The sequence below is a fragment of the Papaver somniferum genome, chromosome 10 (assembly GCF_003573695.1).
Source record: "Papaver somniferum cultivar HN1 chromosome 10, ASM357369v1, whole genome shotgun sequence".
Taxonomy (NCBI): domain Eukaryota; kingdom Viridiplantae; phylum Streptophyta; class Magnoliopsida; order Ranunculales; family Papaveraceae; genus Papaver; species Papaver somniferum.
In genome coordinates this window covers 31,427,634-31,443,171 of record NC_039367.1, presented here as the reverse complement: position 1 = coordinate 31,443,171, position 15,538 = coordinate 31,427,634, and the positions used below count along the sequence as shown (strand labels likewise).

General features: G+C 34.3%; 1 protein-coding gene and 1 long non-coding RNA gene across 2 annotated transcripts; both read left to right on the top strand.

The window, feature by feature from the left end:
- The first annotated feature begins 2,349 nt into the window (after nucleotides 1-2,349).
- Nucleotides 2,350-4,807, top strand: LOC113317555. The gene is made up of 3 exons (XR_003343642.1): nucleotides 2,350-2,525; nucleotides 2,981-3,590; nucleotides 4,120-4,807. It is a non-coding gene; the product is annotated as an uncharacterized LOC113317555 (long non-coding RNA).
- A 3,568-nt stretch (nucleotides 4,808-8,375) lies between these two features.
- On the top strand, nucleotides 8,376-9,206 carry LOC113315481. The gene has a single exon (XM_026563755.1). The coding sequence runs from the start codon at nucleotides 8,376-8,378 to the stop codon at nucleotides 9,204-9,206; it is 831 nt and encodes a 276-aa protein (XP_026419540.1).
- The last annotated feature ends 6,332 nt before the right edge of the window (nucleotides 9,207-15,538 follow it).

The window sequence follows — 15,538 nt, the reverse complement described above, 5'->3', positions numbered from 1 at the left end:
GTAAATGAAGTGAACTTGACGTGAGTCGGACATGCATCATCTGACATGGAGTCAGTCATGCTACCATTGTACCACAAGTTCAACATTGGAAGGAATTTACATGATTTAAACTAAAAGCATTATTTAAACTACAAGCATGAACAATAGGAGTTGAAAGGATCAACAACAGTAGTTGATCTCATAAAAAATTGGGTCAGCAACATGAGTTGATATTATAAATGGATCAACAACCGTATTTGATCCCATAAAAAATTGGGTCAACAATAGGAGTTGATCCCATAAATGGGATCAAGAACAATAGTTGATCCCGTAAAAATTGAAGTAAGTAGGTTTATTGAAATGACAATTGCTATGTACCTGGAACACCATCAACAAATGCAACCAAAATCACACCCAATCTCCACCACAATCACACTCAAACTCCACCACCAACATCACCACAAACATCCAGAACCACCAATATTTATTAAAAAACATCACCAATTAACCCCAAAAACATCACCAACCCCATTGAATCTATTTCCAACACACACCACCGCCATCACCACCACCACTACTGAATTTGGTAGACAAAATAAGATTTAGATAATAAGAAAATTAATGGTATGTATCACCATTTACATTAGCACTAGCAGAAACTTAAATAAGAGAATCAAGGTAGACAAAAAAGTATCAGATTTAACCCTAAATATCAAAACAAAAACATAAAATAGATTTAGATTTAGATAATACCTCCTCCACCATCATCACTACTAGAACCACCACCACCATTATCATTATTACTTCTCTATTCAATAAATCAAAGAAGTTTTACTCTAAAATTATCTCAAATCGTAACCCAAAATCAGATCTCGATCTATAATCGTAACCCAAAATCTGTTCTCGATATGTTTGAATCTGATTTTAAATTTTATATATAGTTGAAAAACGAACCCAAAAACGTGTTAAATTTGTTGATACTAGAGGCGGAGGTGGTGCTATTGGCTGTTGTGGTTGCGATAAAGATAGAGGTGGTAGTGGAAGCGATAAGGATGGTGCTGGTGTAGTTTTCGTCTAAGGATCAATGCAGAGGAGAAAGAATTAAAAAAGAAACGATTTTGGTTTTCTTAGAGAATAACGATTAGATCTGATAATATAAGAATATGGTAGATTTGGAATAGTTGTTTTTCTCTTAATGGGCCAGGGATAGAATTATTGTGAAGAAGGATATATTTGAAGTCCATTAAACTAAGGACATTCTCTATATAATAATAGAGTTTTTTAAAACGTTCTCATTCACCGGAGCTCCACGTTGATTCTGAATTCTAGCTTCTGGTTGATTATGAATTCTAGCTTCTGGTTGATTTTGGCCCCACCATTTACTTTTTTTTAGTAATAAAATATTGAATTTTAACTAAAGAAATATTATTTTTCTAAAAATAAAATATCTAAATCTTGAAAAATCTTCTTCTTGCCTCGCATAACAAAAGCTTGAAAATCTCCTAACATGCCAATAATATATCAAATCACGATTCCTTCATGATAATCAAAAAAATAAACCGAATGATCATCATGTGATGAGAAAATAAATTGAATGATCATCACGCGATGAAAAATAAATCGAATGATCATCAAGTGTCCAGTGTCCGTTTACATACACAAAAAATGTTATTTTCCTAATTACATCCCCAAACTATCAATTAAATCGAGAAAAAAAAATTAAAAAAAAAACGAAAAAAAAAAATTCAAAAAAAAACTGATTAGCCTGGTCATAAATCTCTATTCTGCAAAACTTGATTAGCCCGGTCATGAATCTCTTTTCCGCAAATCTTTGTTGGTGGTCCTGCACATCAGTTGGATTTTTGTTTGTAATTTGTACGAATGATTCAGAACAAAAATTATGATTTGAATAAAGCTAATACAAAACAAAAAATAGAGCTAATACAAAACAAACAAGCACTCAAGAAACTATGATTTCCAAAAATTATCTTTCTTAATTTTTTTTTCTATAATTAAAAAAACATTGAACATGTAAAAAAAAATCCTTACATATTATTTTCCTAATTAAAAAAATATTATTTCATGGTTAATAATTAATAATTAATTAAAAAAACAGAAAAATGTAAACAAAATCTTTACATATTATTTTTCTTATTAAAAAAATATTATTTCATGGTTAATAATTAATTCATGATTTCTATAATCTTTATTTCATGGTTACTAATTAATTTCGCCTATTTTGTATGAGATTTTGTTAACTTAACCGGGAATTTTTTTCTATTTCGCCGTTATATATAATTGCAAAATTTGGCATGATGCTCTCCTTATAAAGTGCTGCAACAAGGGTGGGATCTCATCGTTCTCCCGATAATTTTTTTTCTTTACACACGGTTAGGGTTTATTGTTTTTGAATATTAGGGTTTATCATTTTTGCTGAAAAAAATGATGGTGGTTATTTTGGTTTGCAGGTACTGGACACCTAAAAAAATCAGGCTTTTTGGCTTTGCTGCAAACTAACACTTGGAAAAATCAGAAATATTTTCAAGGTGATTTTTCTTTTTGCGCGATAATATTTTTTGGGTGATTTTTTTTTCTGTGTGATATTTGTTTTCGTTTTTAGATTCCTTTTTTCCATTGGTATTTCGATCATTCGATTAGATATTATTTCTCTTTATATCGTCCATTCCATAAAAAAAAACATTAAATCTATTCGTAAGCCTTGTGAAAAGAAACTCAATATTTTTTGTCCAAAATATAGTGCAAGAAGTAAATTTTCCGATCCAGAAATATGAAAATTAAAGAAATATTTAGATATTGATTAATATTATTCCTAAAATAGAGTTGTTTCATATGGAATTTACACTACGTTGTCTCTCTATATAAAGTCCGTTCAAAATCCAGAAGCCACAGTTTGTTGCTTCTCTCTTCCACGGTTTTGTCTTCTTGCGATTTAAGGTTTTTGTTTGTTCAAAGCTCTACTTTCGTTGTCTATGTTTTGCAGGTATCCTCAGATCATGCATATCATGCGTCTGTTGTGGCTGTTGTACCCGCGCATACATGATACTTCAAACAATATCAAGGTACAAACTCATTCTTGCAATTTTTCATATCAAAAAAAAAAAAAAGAAAAAGAAAACTCATTCTTGCAAATATTGTTGCAATATAAATCAAACACCATAATCGTTTTTTTGTTTCCCAGTCCCAGGTCCAAATGATGCTTTTTTGCATTATTATTGCCTCAGCTGTTGCTAAATCAGTAAATAGTGGTTTGCTCAATTTCTCATTATTGAACAGTGATCATGTTCATATTGATTGTTTTCTGTTTTTTTGTTTTTGTTTTTTAAGGCCTGATGCAACCTTCTTATGTAGGGAGTTGGGATTAATCGATCTGTTTGTTAGCTGAAATAGTATTAATTGGATTTAGTGTTTGAATCTTAGTCATTTACCAAATATTCGCCTTATTCAAGGTATGCTAATGGTGAAGAATGGGAGAACAATTACATTGAAGAAAACTGCGTGTCAAACCTGAGAAGCTTAATAGTTTGTTGACTTCAATAACTCTCTCAATAATCTCCTTCTCTCTGTTATTAATTCAAGCCTTGCTGCATAAGGTAATTAAACCTTCATATATATATAGAGTTACTGAACCTTTATGTAATTACAAGTTTCCTATTTCATTTGAGTTTTAATATGTTTTGGTAGATCCTCCTGTACTTTTGCATTTTACTCTCTAGATGAAGAAATAACAAACTTTCATACCAGGGTTTTACAGGTTTATGCTACGCGAGCCACTCAATTTATTTAAAATCCACGTGTTACTAATGCATTAAAAGCGATCAATTATTAGACATTTACTTTCCTTTATTTGAAAATATTTAGAGATTGTATTTGCTATTTTTTGTATGACTATGCATTGATGGTTGAGAACTTATCATTGAGATGACTAATATTAGGTTGTATTCGCGACTAACTAATAACCAAAAATGCTCTAAGATTGCGTTTATAACCACACTTGCTTTCGTGTATATATAAAAAAAACACACTCTTACTTTTTGGTTATCTTTATACATTTTGGGTTTTGAATCATAAGGTCAAACAAAAATAATTAATATAATGTATTTATTGTTTTCGCCTCTGTAGGTTCACTGAGAAGGGTAATCACGGATAACTATTACCTCCTTCACTTTTGTCATCTGATACAATCTATGAAGCACGGATACTGACATGGGGATACAAATCTGGGATACTGATACGAGGATTCGTAAATTTTTGAGAACTGGGGATACGAGATAAGTAAGGATACGTGTATTTATTAAAACCATTTAAGTTTATAATAATTCTTTTAAGTAAAAAGAATCATATAAAATAAAACAAAACAAAACAAAACAAAAAACTTTATGGAATATTAAAATAAAACAGATAAAAGTTGTTTAACATCTGGCTCACCCATCACTCATAAATATTATCTTCATCAAAGAGCACTGCTTATTGTTGTGGCTCGTCAAGTGAAAGATTTGCAACTTCAAGTTCGCTCTCACCGTCTAGTGTATCAAATTTAGCTTCACTGATATCCCACATTCCGCTTTCTCCTTCCGTATAATTTTCACTTTTTCGTGAAAGGAGATGAATATTACTATAAACAAACAATAAATCCTCAGTACATTAGGGTACATATGCTCCAATTTCTCTCCAATGATAAAAGTTATATATGATCCAATCATATTATAGGAAGTATCCCCTCTTAGAGTATCTGAGAGATATCCCAATGTATCCCTTACCCTTTGCATAATTAATAAAAATGGATACTTTAAATGGAGTATCCGACACGTATCCCCAAGTGTCCCTAAGTATCTGACACTGATACGGTGTCCGACACGGACACATCACCGATTTTGAAGTATTCGTGCTTCATAGGATATTGTATTTTTTGTTTTCGCCTATATAGGTTCGCTTACAAAAAAACCAGAAAAAAAAGGGGCATTACACTGATAAATATTACCTCCTTCGCTTCTGTGATCAGATATAATACTCGAAGAGAAATACGTAAGAAATACAAAAAAAATAAAAAAAATAAAAAAATTACAGGCTTGGCCCATTTTCGTCTTCACCAGCAATGGGAAGTGACACACCAAAAGGCAAAAGGCCGAGACTGTTAAGAAGTAAGAACATTATCAGAAGTAATTCAGGGGGCAGTCATTGTTCAGAATAATTTAAGAGCAACGTAAAGACGTATTTGCATGTTAAGTAGATATGGGAATTGATGACCTGGTCGTGTTTTCTCAACTGCGACGAACTGATCGGTGAAGAATCTGGAAAAGGCTAACTAACAACATTTCTTGCATCCGTGCTGGTGAAAGGTGATGTGCTTTGGTGTTGGTTATTTTATTTTACTATTAATTTGTATTTTGAACTGTATGATATAATTTAAGCCAAGCCATCAAAGGTGCTCACCTGAATTTTTTTTGTCTGTGATTTTCCATTGTGTTTGTGTGTCTAATTTTCAATGGGGATGGAGACATCGTTGAATCACCATGTCGGAGTCAACTAGAATGCATACTCTCTATATCGATTTAGTTGACTATGCTTGTGTTTTGTCTTTCTCGGTAAATGAATGTAGCTGTTTTTGGTATCTTGAACTGTATGCTTTCGGTAGCTTCGTAGTACCAGCAGTGCAATTGAAACCTATTGGTACAATTGAGAATTAGTCAAAGAGCAGCACCATCCAGCTATCCAAATTCTATGCGTCAGTCGATCTATGACTACTCTTTTGAAAATTTGTACTAGTTATATGTGTCACTTAAAGTCTTAAACTCTACATGAACTAACATTTTTATTTCTCGCATCGTGGGTGCAAAAAATACAGTAATTCTTTGTACATGGGATTTGGAAAACCGGAAAAAGTTCCACCTTCGAGATTATCTTATTTTACTGATTGCCTCATATGTATTTGTTTTGGCTCTTTTTTTCACCTTACCTTTTTAAATTTAGTTCCTACTCATAAACTTAGATGTCCAGTAAACGAAAATGCAAATAGATCATATGAACTTATGGCCAGTTTACAAGTTGTAGAAAAGGACCGCATGCCAGAAGGATTACACAATTTGAGCTAGGAAGGGTTGTAACAATATACATTTTCAGTGTCCACAGTTATGTGACTTTATGATATTTGTATATCACCAGAGTATGGGTACAAGTACACATCTATACAAAACAAGATCATTATCACGAGTTGATGAGAAATTATAAGAAAACCAAGTATCTTTATTTCTTATTTTTTGCGAGAAAAGAATCATCCAAGTTTGTTTTAACATTAATTGTTTAATGGTATCTTAAGCTTTTTATAGTCCTTCCCCTAATTTTTATACCATACACACACAAGAGCATGTTTAAAGACTTTCCCTTAATCTTACATTTATTCCTTCTCAAAAAGTATTGGCGCTACATTTGGTTCTTAAACGATCTCAGCGTTGTGCGATTAATTTTGTGCACTTTTTGCTTCTATCTTATAAATCTACACATTTATTATTGATTCTTTGTTGAGTTGAAATAATCTCAATAACTTGATTATAATCTAAATATTATAAATCTACTAATGAAATAAAGGCATACGATGACTTGATGGATCAAAAGAGATAAGAATATACAGTGGAAAAAACACGAGCTCTGAAAATTTAAGGTGTAACAAATTTGGAGGAAGACTGAGGCCAGAACAAATATGGCTTCGAAGAAAACAAAGTGCAATGCAAGCCTATGACTTAAATAAAATTTTTATTTGCGTTGGATTTTTATGAGTTTATAAATGTCCTATTAGTTTTAACGGTTTTGTGCTTATTAAATTTTTAATAATGTAATTTATTTTTAATGAAATTAATTTTAAAACATAGATCCACAAATTCATAGGTGTAAAATAAACCCGTACGTAACACGGGTGATAAACTAGTTCTTTTAAAAACCTAAATCATATAAATTCCCACGTCGCACGGTGATCCTCACCCTCCCCTCTCCAAATTACAGAGAAATTCTCAGTAATTCTATTAAGCTCAACAGTAATCCCACCGGTCAATCCCACTAATGATGTGGCTTCACTATTTTAGTTTTTGGTTGTTCTGACGTGGATTTTTTCTTTTCATTTTCCTCGACACAAAACAAAAAGGCATTCTTCGTTCATCCAGTTTCAATCGAGAAAGCCTGCCATTTTTTCCCCGTTTCTTTTCTCTTGCTTGGTCGTAGTTCGTCCTCATAATCGGGGGAGAAACAGAAACTCTCAGAAGTCGATGCATAACGTGTCATCTCAGTACACTTTCAAATTAAATTAATGAATTTTTAGTCTTTGCGTCAATCTAACGTGTCCACTGTTTAATACAAAAAAATTAGTCCAGTTTATCTGATATTCAACATCACTTATTTATTTTTATTAACTTCTATTTCATTAAGCAGTAATGTTTTCTTATTTGTATCAGCGCCTTGATACTGAACAGGTCAAACGCAGCGTTTCGTGTTATTTGAAATAGCGTTTTGGAACTCTTAAAATTGGATTTGCACTTCCATGATGTATTCCAAGTGCTTGTGTATCATGGAATTCCGAAGATAAAATTCTTCCACTATAAGACTTGCCCTGATAAATCTACACCAAACTCCCCAACAATTTTTCTTCAAGGCTCAACTGCCACTACTACCATTAACGCTCAATTTTTCTCAAACTTCCGTATTAAATCAAGAATAAGCAGTTTTACTTGTGTCACCAAACTTTTGTAGACCATAGATTTACAAACAAGTTAGGAGGACACATCAAAAAAGGAAGTACAACAAAGAATATTTTTGATTTTTGGTCATTTCTAGTGTCTAAACTCTGATGAAGACTTAAAAATCACTTCGCAGCAGCACCACCAACCTAACTTATGAATGCTTTTATATCCTGTTTAAGTAAATTAATACTACTAGTGCGAGTGCGTGTGGTTGCACCGCCGTCACTGTGAATAGTTTCCATTACTCAAAACACACTTTGCCTCTGATCAAAAAAAGAAAAATGACTTCTTCTTTGAGGTGATGAGAGGTGATGAAAAAGATAGCAATAGTGCATACAGTGATCTTACGCAACATGTCATTCATAGTAAATCTAGTAATCTCCACATGGGTTCCCTTTTCCTCTCTAATTAGCTGACGCAACATGCCATTCATAGTAAAACTACACATGGGTTCCCTCCCTCGCTGAAAATACCAGCTGCCTTCCAAACCCTCGAGCATTTTTTCTTCAAGGCTCAACTGCCACCACTACCATTAAGAAGCACAACCAAGAAGCTTCCCTTAGTTCCAATTCAGATCCATTCTTTACATACTGATAAAAAATGTTGTCTTCTCTGTTGTTTTGTAACTTTCACCAGTGAAACTAAACAGCAATGGAGCTCTTTACTGCAGCAGAAAACCTCAAATTCTTGAATGCAATTCAAATCATCAAGGAAGCAGTGAAAATCCCAGCCAAATCATCATCTCCACTCTTTTTGATTAGTACCATAACCCTCATTCTCCCACTTTCATTGATCCGGTCGTTATCTAAGGTTTCATTCACCCAATTTTTTATTACCCTTTACTTTTACTTTGCCGGTGATCCATCTCCTAATTACCCTATCCATCATAAGTTCGTCTACGTCCTTTCCCTTTCCCTTCTCCTCTTGCCTCTTCTCTCTACATCCGCTATTGTCTTGACAGTGGCTTCTATTTATGCATCCAAATCCATCTCCTTTATCTCCATTCTCTTTGCAATTCCTCGCATACGTAAACATCTTATAATCACCTTCTTTTATGCCTTACTTCTCATGATCGTGAACTTCTTGGCCTTTGCGACCTTCACATATGTCTTAGTTTGGTTCAGTATTACTGAAGGAGCTATGTTTTGGCGTTTTATGAACACATTTTATATCATATACTTTCTTGTATCTTTGTGTGTTAGAGCGTTATGGCATTTAGCGAATGCAATATCTGTTGTTGAACCAAATGTTTATGGCTTGGCAGCCATGAAGAAGAGTAAGCAACTATTAGGAGGGAGAACTAAAATTGCGTTGGAACTTGTAAGTTTATACGTGGCGGCTACATGGATTGTAGAAAAGGTGTTTGGGCATGCGATGCAGTTTCCTGTACATTTCATGGTTAAGCTTCTGTTGGGATTGCTGTGTTTGTTCTTGTTGGGGGCGGTTAATCTCACGGGGCTATTAGTTCAGAGTGTCTTCTAATTTGCCTGTAAAAGTCACCACAATGAAATGGTTAATAAGAAGGTTTTTTATGATCATCTTTGTGGGTATGGTTTCGGTGATAATTCTGTAGCATTGAATCCTCCTAGTACTGGCAGTATGGATATGCAGAGCTTGGTCAAAGATCACGACGGAGTAGATTATCAGCCTGTTGCACTGGATGCTACTACTGAGTGCGTCTGACGGTACTATCAAGATGCAGAGAATTCGGGCAAAGATCATGACACAGTAGGAGATCAGAATGTTGAAAATGAAGGACCTTAACCTCTTATCTTAATTAACTTAATGTAATTTCTAATTTCCAAAAATGTATTAGTATCTTGCGGACCTTAGATATCTGCTAATAATGCATATTATTGAAGTTGTCAGTCCCGTTCGATTGATACTAAATTTGAATGCCTTTTACCTTAATCTACTTGCCAAATGTTTATGTTAGATATCTAAGTTCTGTCATTTGCACCATCTCAGCTGGAACCCTTGGGTTCACCCTTAAGCCTGATTTAGAATGAGATCGCAGCAGTTTCTAAGTTAGTAAAATCCTTACGCCACCTGGTTGAATGCTGTCTTTCATACTATTCAAATGTGTTATTTCGTTAAAGGTTGGTTTGTAACCGGCATATCTCATATTGCAGGATTGATGTCTTTCACTTTGAGGATCCATGTCGAGATCTATGCAACATACTGTTTTTTAAAAGCAAAATGACAGATGTAGACAGCAAAATGCTATATGGTCTTTAAATAACGTTTAGGTGAATCAAGTTTGTTTAGTTATGAGGATACAAAATAATTCTTGATATCTTTTCAACCAAAGGAAATTTCATTTGGAGCATTCTCCTTTTCGCGATTTGCTAGGAAATATGGAATGAGAGAGACCAAAGGATGTTCCAAGAAAATGCGAAGGAGATGAATACTCAACAGATTATAAATGAAGTAAAGGCTATACTGGTCTCACCCTTCTCGCACATTGTAAGGCATCAGAATCCCAAGCAAGCTCACCAACTTCTCAGAATCTGGAAAACATACAATTACCAACTTGGGAACTGCCTCATACGCCAAACTTATTAGCTTGGATGCTGCATTTTCAAAGAATCCGGTAAAACTGGGCTAGGACTGATCATACGTAATAGTGCAGGTACATGCGATGGAGTTAGATGCAGAACAAGCAGAGGCATTAACTTTGTACGAGGCTGTGAAGTGGGCTATGGGAAAAGGAATTCGCAATGTACATCTGGTGAGAATATAGTGTCTACAATGGATAAATAATAGCTTCGAATCTTGGCTATGTACATATTATACTCCCAGAGATGCATACAGCTGATTTATTTTATCTGGAAATTTGGAATGATTCTCCGCCGCAATGGTTGAGACTTGAGAGATTGTATCAAATGTGACATTTTGTAATCAAACAGGAGGTGCGTAGCAATGCCCTTTGTCTAGTTTCCATAAACTGGGCTTGGGTTCAATAGAGATGTTCAAAACAAACTAAATCAAATATTTAAGGCCCATTCATTTATCTTTGCCTTTTATTTTGATCTTTATTTTCAGATGGTGGGAAATAGGGGGAAAACAAAACTCAACTGACCTTCAATTGTAGAAAAGAAAATCTGAATAAATTTCTCTAGTTCGCTGAGATCCTGAAGTAATACTGTCTTTTCCTTTCTGCTGTGGAAGAAGAAGAAGCTTTGGATTCTATAAGCTATAGTCTATACCGCTATGGCTAACTCAGATAAATTCCCTTTAAAGTTTCAGATGCTGTGTCAAGTCGAGTGACCCATAAAAAAATGGCCTTTTAAACTTTTTTCATCTATGTGGATAAACAAGGCAGGGCACTGTGTTTCTGGCCAGTTTTGAATTGCTTTATCCTTTTTTATGATGATTCGGTAACTTTCAAGTTGCTTTTCATTGGAAAGACTGCTTACCTACAAGTCTATTGTAGACTATATAGATTTCCAGTTTGTAGCTAGCTACTTGACAATCCCAACAAGTTTGACGCGTGGAAGTTCCTTGGGGTACAAAGTACCTTTTGCTTGTGCTTAATTATAAGCAAATTACTGAGGGTGATGCATGGGAAGAAGTGGACCTCTCTAGCTCAAGTCTCTACGTTGATATATGGTAGTAGTAGTAGGTTAGCTTATTGACAAACCTGCCAAACAAAAGTGAGGACTTGATGTAGCACCTGATAATGCAAGTTTTGAATGACCGATGATAACCCATAGATGTACGTCTTGTACCTTGATACTTTAATGCTTCCTTATTTCTGTTTTTTTCAAAACTAAATGTTCGAAACCGCGTGATCCTGATAGAGTTTCCAATTATTGAAGTCTATTTCGAGAACAGGATTGTACAAAACTTATTAAGCGCATGATCATAAATTTTGCAAGAAAAATCTTGCTTTCTGGAAGTATAATGGAACTTAGTTCAAATCATACTCTATTTGTAACTTCCTTGGCTGTATGAATATAAGTCTCTATCAGATAGTTCGCTTGTCTACTTCGGATATCTAAAGGGCAGACCCTACCGATGATTTGGTTTTTATAGCGACTTATAGAGAAATTTTTACTAATGTCGATTAGACTGTGAGCATGACCATCAGACGGGCTGAAAAATGAATGATTAATAATACCTGAAATGCAATACAACTATACAAGAAACAAAATGGCGATCGTAGACGTCATTGCGAGTGATATCTAAGGTCAATTAGGAACACTTTTTAGTTGCAACTAACATGTCAAAAGATTCATTAGCAGGTGAGCATGCTTAATTAGCTTACTTGCTGGTTGACCTACTTTCTTTAGAAAAATAGAAGCAGTTAAGTGAGTGATGTCTTAAACTCTCCTGCAATCTCTCTGTCTTGATGTCTCACTCTAATTTTATAAATACTGTTTAGAGCTTTCTTATAATCTAAGATTACCTCAACTCTGATCCAAAAAAGAAAAAAATCTAACTGGAAATTGAAATGTTTATCTTAAATAAAATGATTAAAGTAGGTAAGCATGCACAAGCCCGACTTCAAAAAAAGAAGAAGATAAACAACAACAAAATTTCTGTGTATGATTGATTTAGTTATACAGTAGTATTGCATGTGGAGACTTCAATGGTAGTCACCTAATAACAACATGATACTCCTATATGGTTGTGATGCATGAGGAGGTATTCATGAATCATGACAAACAAAATGGGTCACCACTCGCCCCTTTTAAAACTCTACTGAACCACCACATGGTCACCACCACCAATGATCAAATTAGACTACAAGATGCTTTCTTTCCTCCATTTTACTTAGATCCCCATATCATAGTTGCTTTAACAACAACTCTATTGGGTTAAAATTCATAGCCCACCATGCACCTTTTTACCTTTGTTCTTTCACTCTTGAGCTCGTATAATGGGAGCAAAACCTATATCTATATGAACAAAACCTTACTCAAAACAAGCACCATGAGATTTCTTATCTTGTTGATATATATATGTTCTTTGAGATAGTTAGTTATTGACTCAGTTCAACTTATTTTGTATCAAATTGTTGTTGGTGGTGTAGCTGGATGATGCATGATTCAGATTTACAGCACACTCAGTCCACTTACTGACAAATATAAACAAATAGACTTTGTGGGAATGTTTGTCGGTTGGAACCAAATTTATGTAGTCTTACTTACAGATCTTGAGGAGTTCATAAAGGTTCATCACTATATACATACATTTGGATCAACAACTAAATAAAAAAGTGTCAACTAAATAAAAAAGTGTCCCAAATGTGACTTAGCTAGTGTTAAGGGTCACTCATGCGTTTATCAACAAAATCCCCTCCTAGAAACTTAAACACCTTTTGAGGGGTTGGAAATTTGATAAGCAAGAGCTAGTAGTATAGATCTATAGTCATATTCATGTTCACGTTCATGAAAATGATGCTCAATTCGTTATCTTCCTTGTAAATATATATCCCTGATAATGAGATCTAAGTCGGGTCTTAGAAGTACCATCTGGGATTGATCATAGTTTAATTATGGCTTCCATTGTTGTGTAAAACATATAGGGGTTTCTGATAATTGCATGTGCAATCTTGATAACAACATCCGCGCATGACCAGTTTGTTCAAAGGTTGTCCATTTTAAAAGTTGAGCTAATTAACTTTTTCTCTAATCATCTCTCTAGATTCCCTAACTACCGTTGAGATTATTAGCCCCACATTGTTGGGTTATCTAAAATCCTGCGGTTTATAGTTTCTTGGGACGTCTCCACTCATCACCAATTGGTTTTGAGTTGGATGCTCGTATTCGAACAGCTAGTTCGATATGGATTTTGCTGACAGATTGTCACTACACTGATTGAAACAGTGTTTCAGTCTTTCTCATATCAACTTTGTTGGTTGTTTAGGAGTAATTTATTATGAACAACATTGGATTAGACTGCGTACATCTTTAATACGATGTATAATTTTATAACAGTGTTTGCAGTAAACTTTGTACATCATTAATACAACCTTAACCACCATGTGACAATGCCGAATGACTACCTTGAAATAGGAGGAGTCTTGAGTCAATAATGAATGGTTGTTAAGGGAAAGAGAAAAGAGAGGTTGTTCGCATTTATTTCCTCAACGGATATGTGCTCTTTTCAAGTTTTGCTTTCAGATTGTCTTTCAATTTAAAGCGTAACTGAATTATACAGCCAAATATGAAATATCCGGTTCGGAGAAGAAGAAAAAACTAGCAGTAAAATAATTATACAACTTACCATTGTAAAATACGCAACACGCTTGATCAATCTTGTGAAATTGGTTGAGGTTGAGCATTTGTAGGACACTTCATATGCTGTTTTCATTTTAGTTAAATGCTTAAACTGTAAAATTTCGAAGACTGTCAAAAAGTCGGCGAGCATATTAACAGACACGTCCCAAATGTCGAATGACTCGAGCATATTACAGTGCAGGTGCCAACAATCCTGATACGAGGCCAATACCTCTCGCACACTGCCAATGTTGGTTAAAATTCATGCAATGTATCTAAAATTGGTTTCTCAATGATCTCATTCTTTCTTCGCTTTCATACTGCTTTTCTGTAGAATTAAATCTGTTATCGGATCATCTCTGCCAATAGCCACATGGCCCATACCTGTTTGCCATCATCCTCACGTCACGTGCTTATCATTATCTATTCAAAAAAAATTTACAGACTGAGCTGCAAAAACCAGCTCAAAACCCGCCAGACACAAAACCCATCCCCTGCATGTCTCCTGAGGATGCCGGTCCATTGTATCCGACGGTTCTTACATGATTTGGCTTTCTCGGTTTGTTAAGAATGATTGTTATCTATTTTCCCTTCCATCAAGCACCTCACCGCATGTTACTTTCTTGTTCCCGAACACTTTGTTTTTAGACTTACTACGGCCATACATTGTCTTTCTGAACAAGTTGCAGCTAGGGTTGATTCGCCAAGTCAAAGGCGACTTCCAATTAATATTTTGTTTTGAAAAATGGCGCAAACCATGCAAGTGCACGGTCATAAATTGCATATAGCTAGAGGTGTTTGAGTAGTTTTTCTTCCATTTAACTAAGTCGAACCATTAAGAATTAGTTTGGAAATTTTAGAATGATTTCTAGAAGCAAAAGAAAAAAATATCGTAGTTATGAAACGAAAACTTTATTTTTGATTTCTGAAAACTATTTTTATTTTTGGTTATCTAACATGTTAGTAAAAGAAAAATTGTGAACATCAACAAGGTAATAAATAAGCAGAAAGAAACCAAACACACAAAGCACAGAGAGAAATACAGTCCTGTGCCTAACCTTATGTCCTCATAAACTGACCTCATTATCAACAAAGGTATATGTAAACTTAACAACATTGTTAATAGGGATATCAATTTAACAAAATCTATAATAAAGACAAGATATTTTACAATTTTTTGTATGAATTTTGATACCCTGCCTAATAAATTGGGATGACAATGGCGATTATGAAAATGTTTTCAAAAATTGTAATTGTAGATGGTTGTTTCTTTTTTTTTCCTTTTTCATTGTATCCATCAAGTGGACTAGATCTGTATTTTTTCGCTGAAGTAAATCTTTTGTATCTCTTTTTCATTATTTTTTTTTTAATCAATCAATAAACACAAAGACATGCGTGGAGGGCATAATGTAATTTCATTGTTGCTTGAAAATATTTTGGCAATTGGCCGACAGCGCAACAACCAAAAAAAAATGTAGCACAAATATCAACCACGCCTCCTATCCTACCCCACCTCATGCGCTGCATCAATTACGCGCTTCTTCCTAAGTACAAGTTAGACACCCTTTCACAAGACTTACGAAGCAA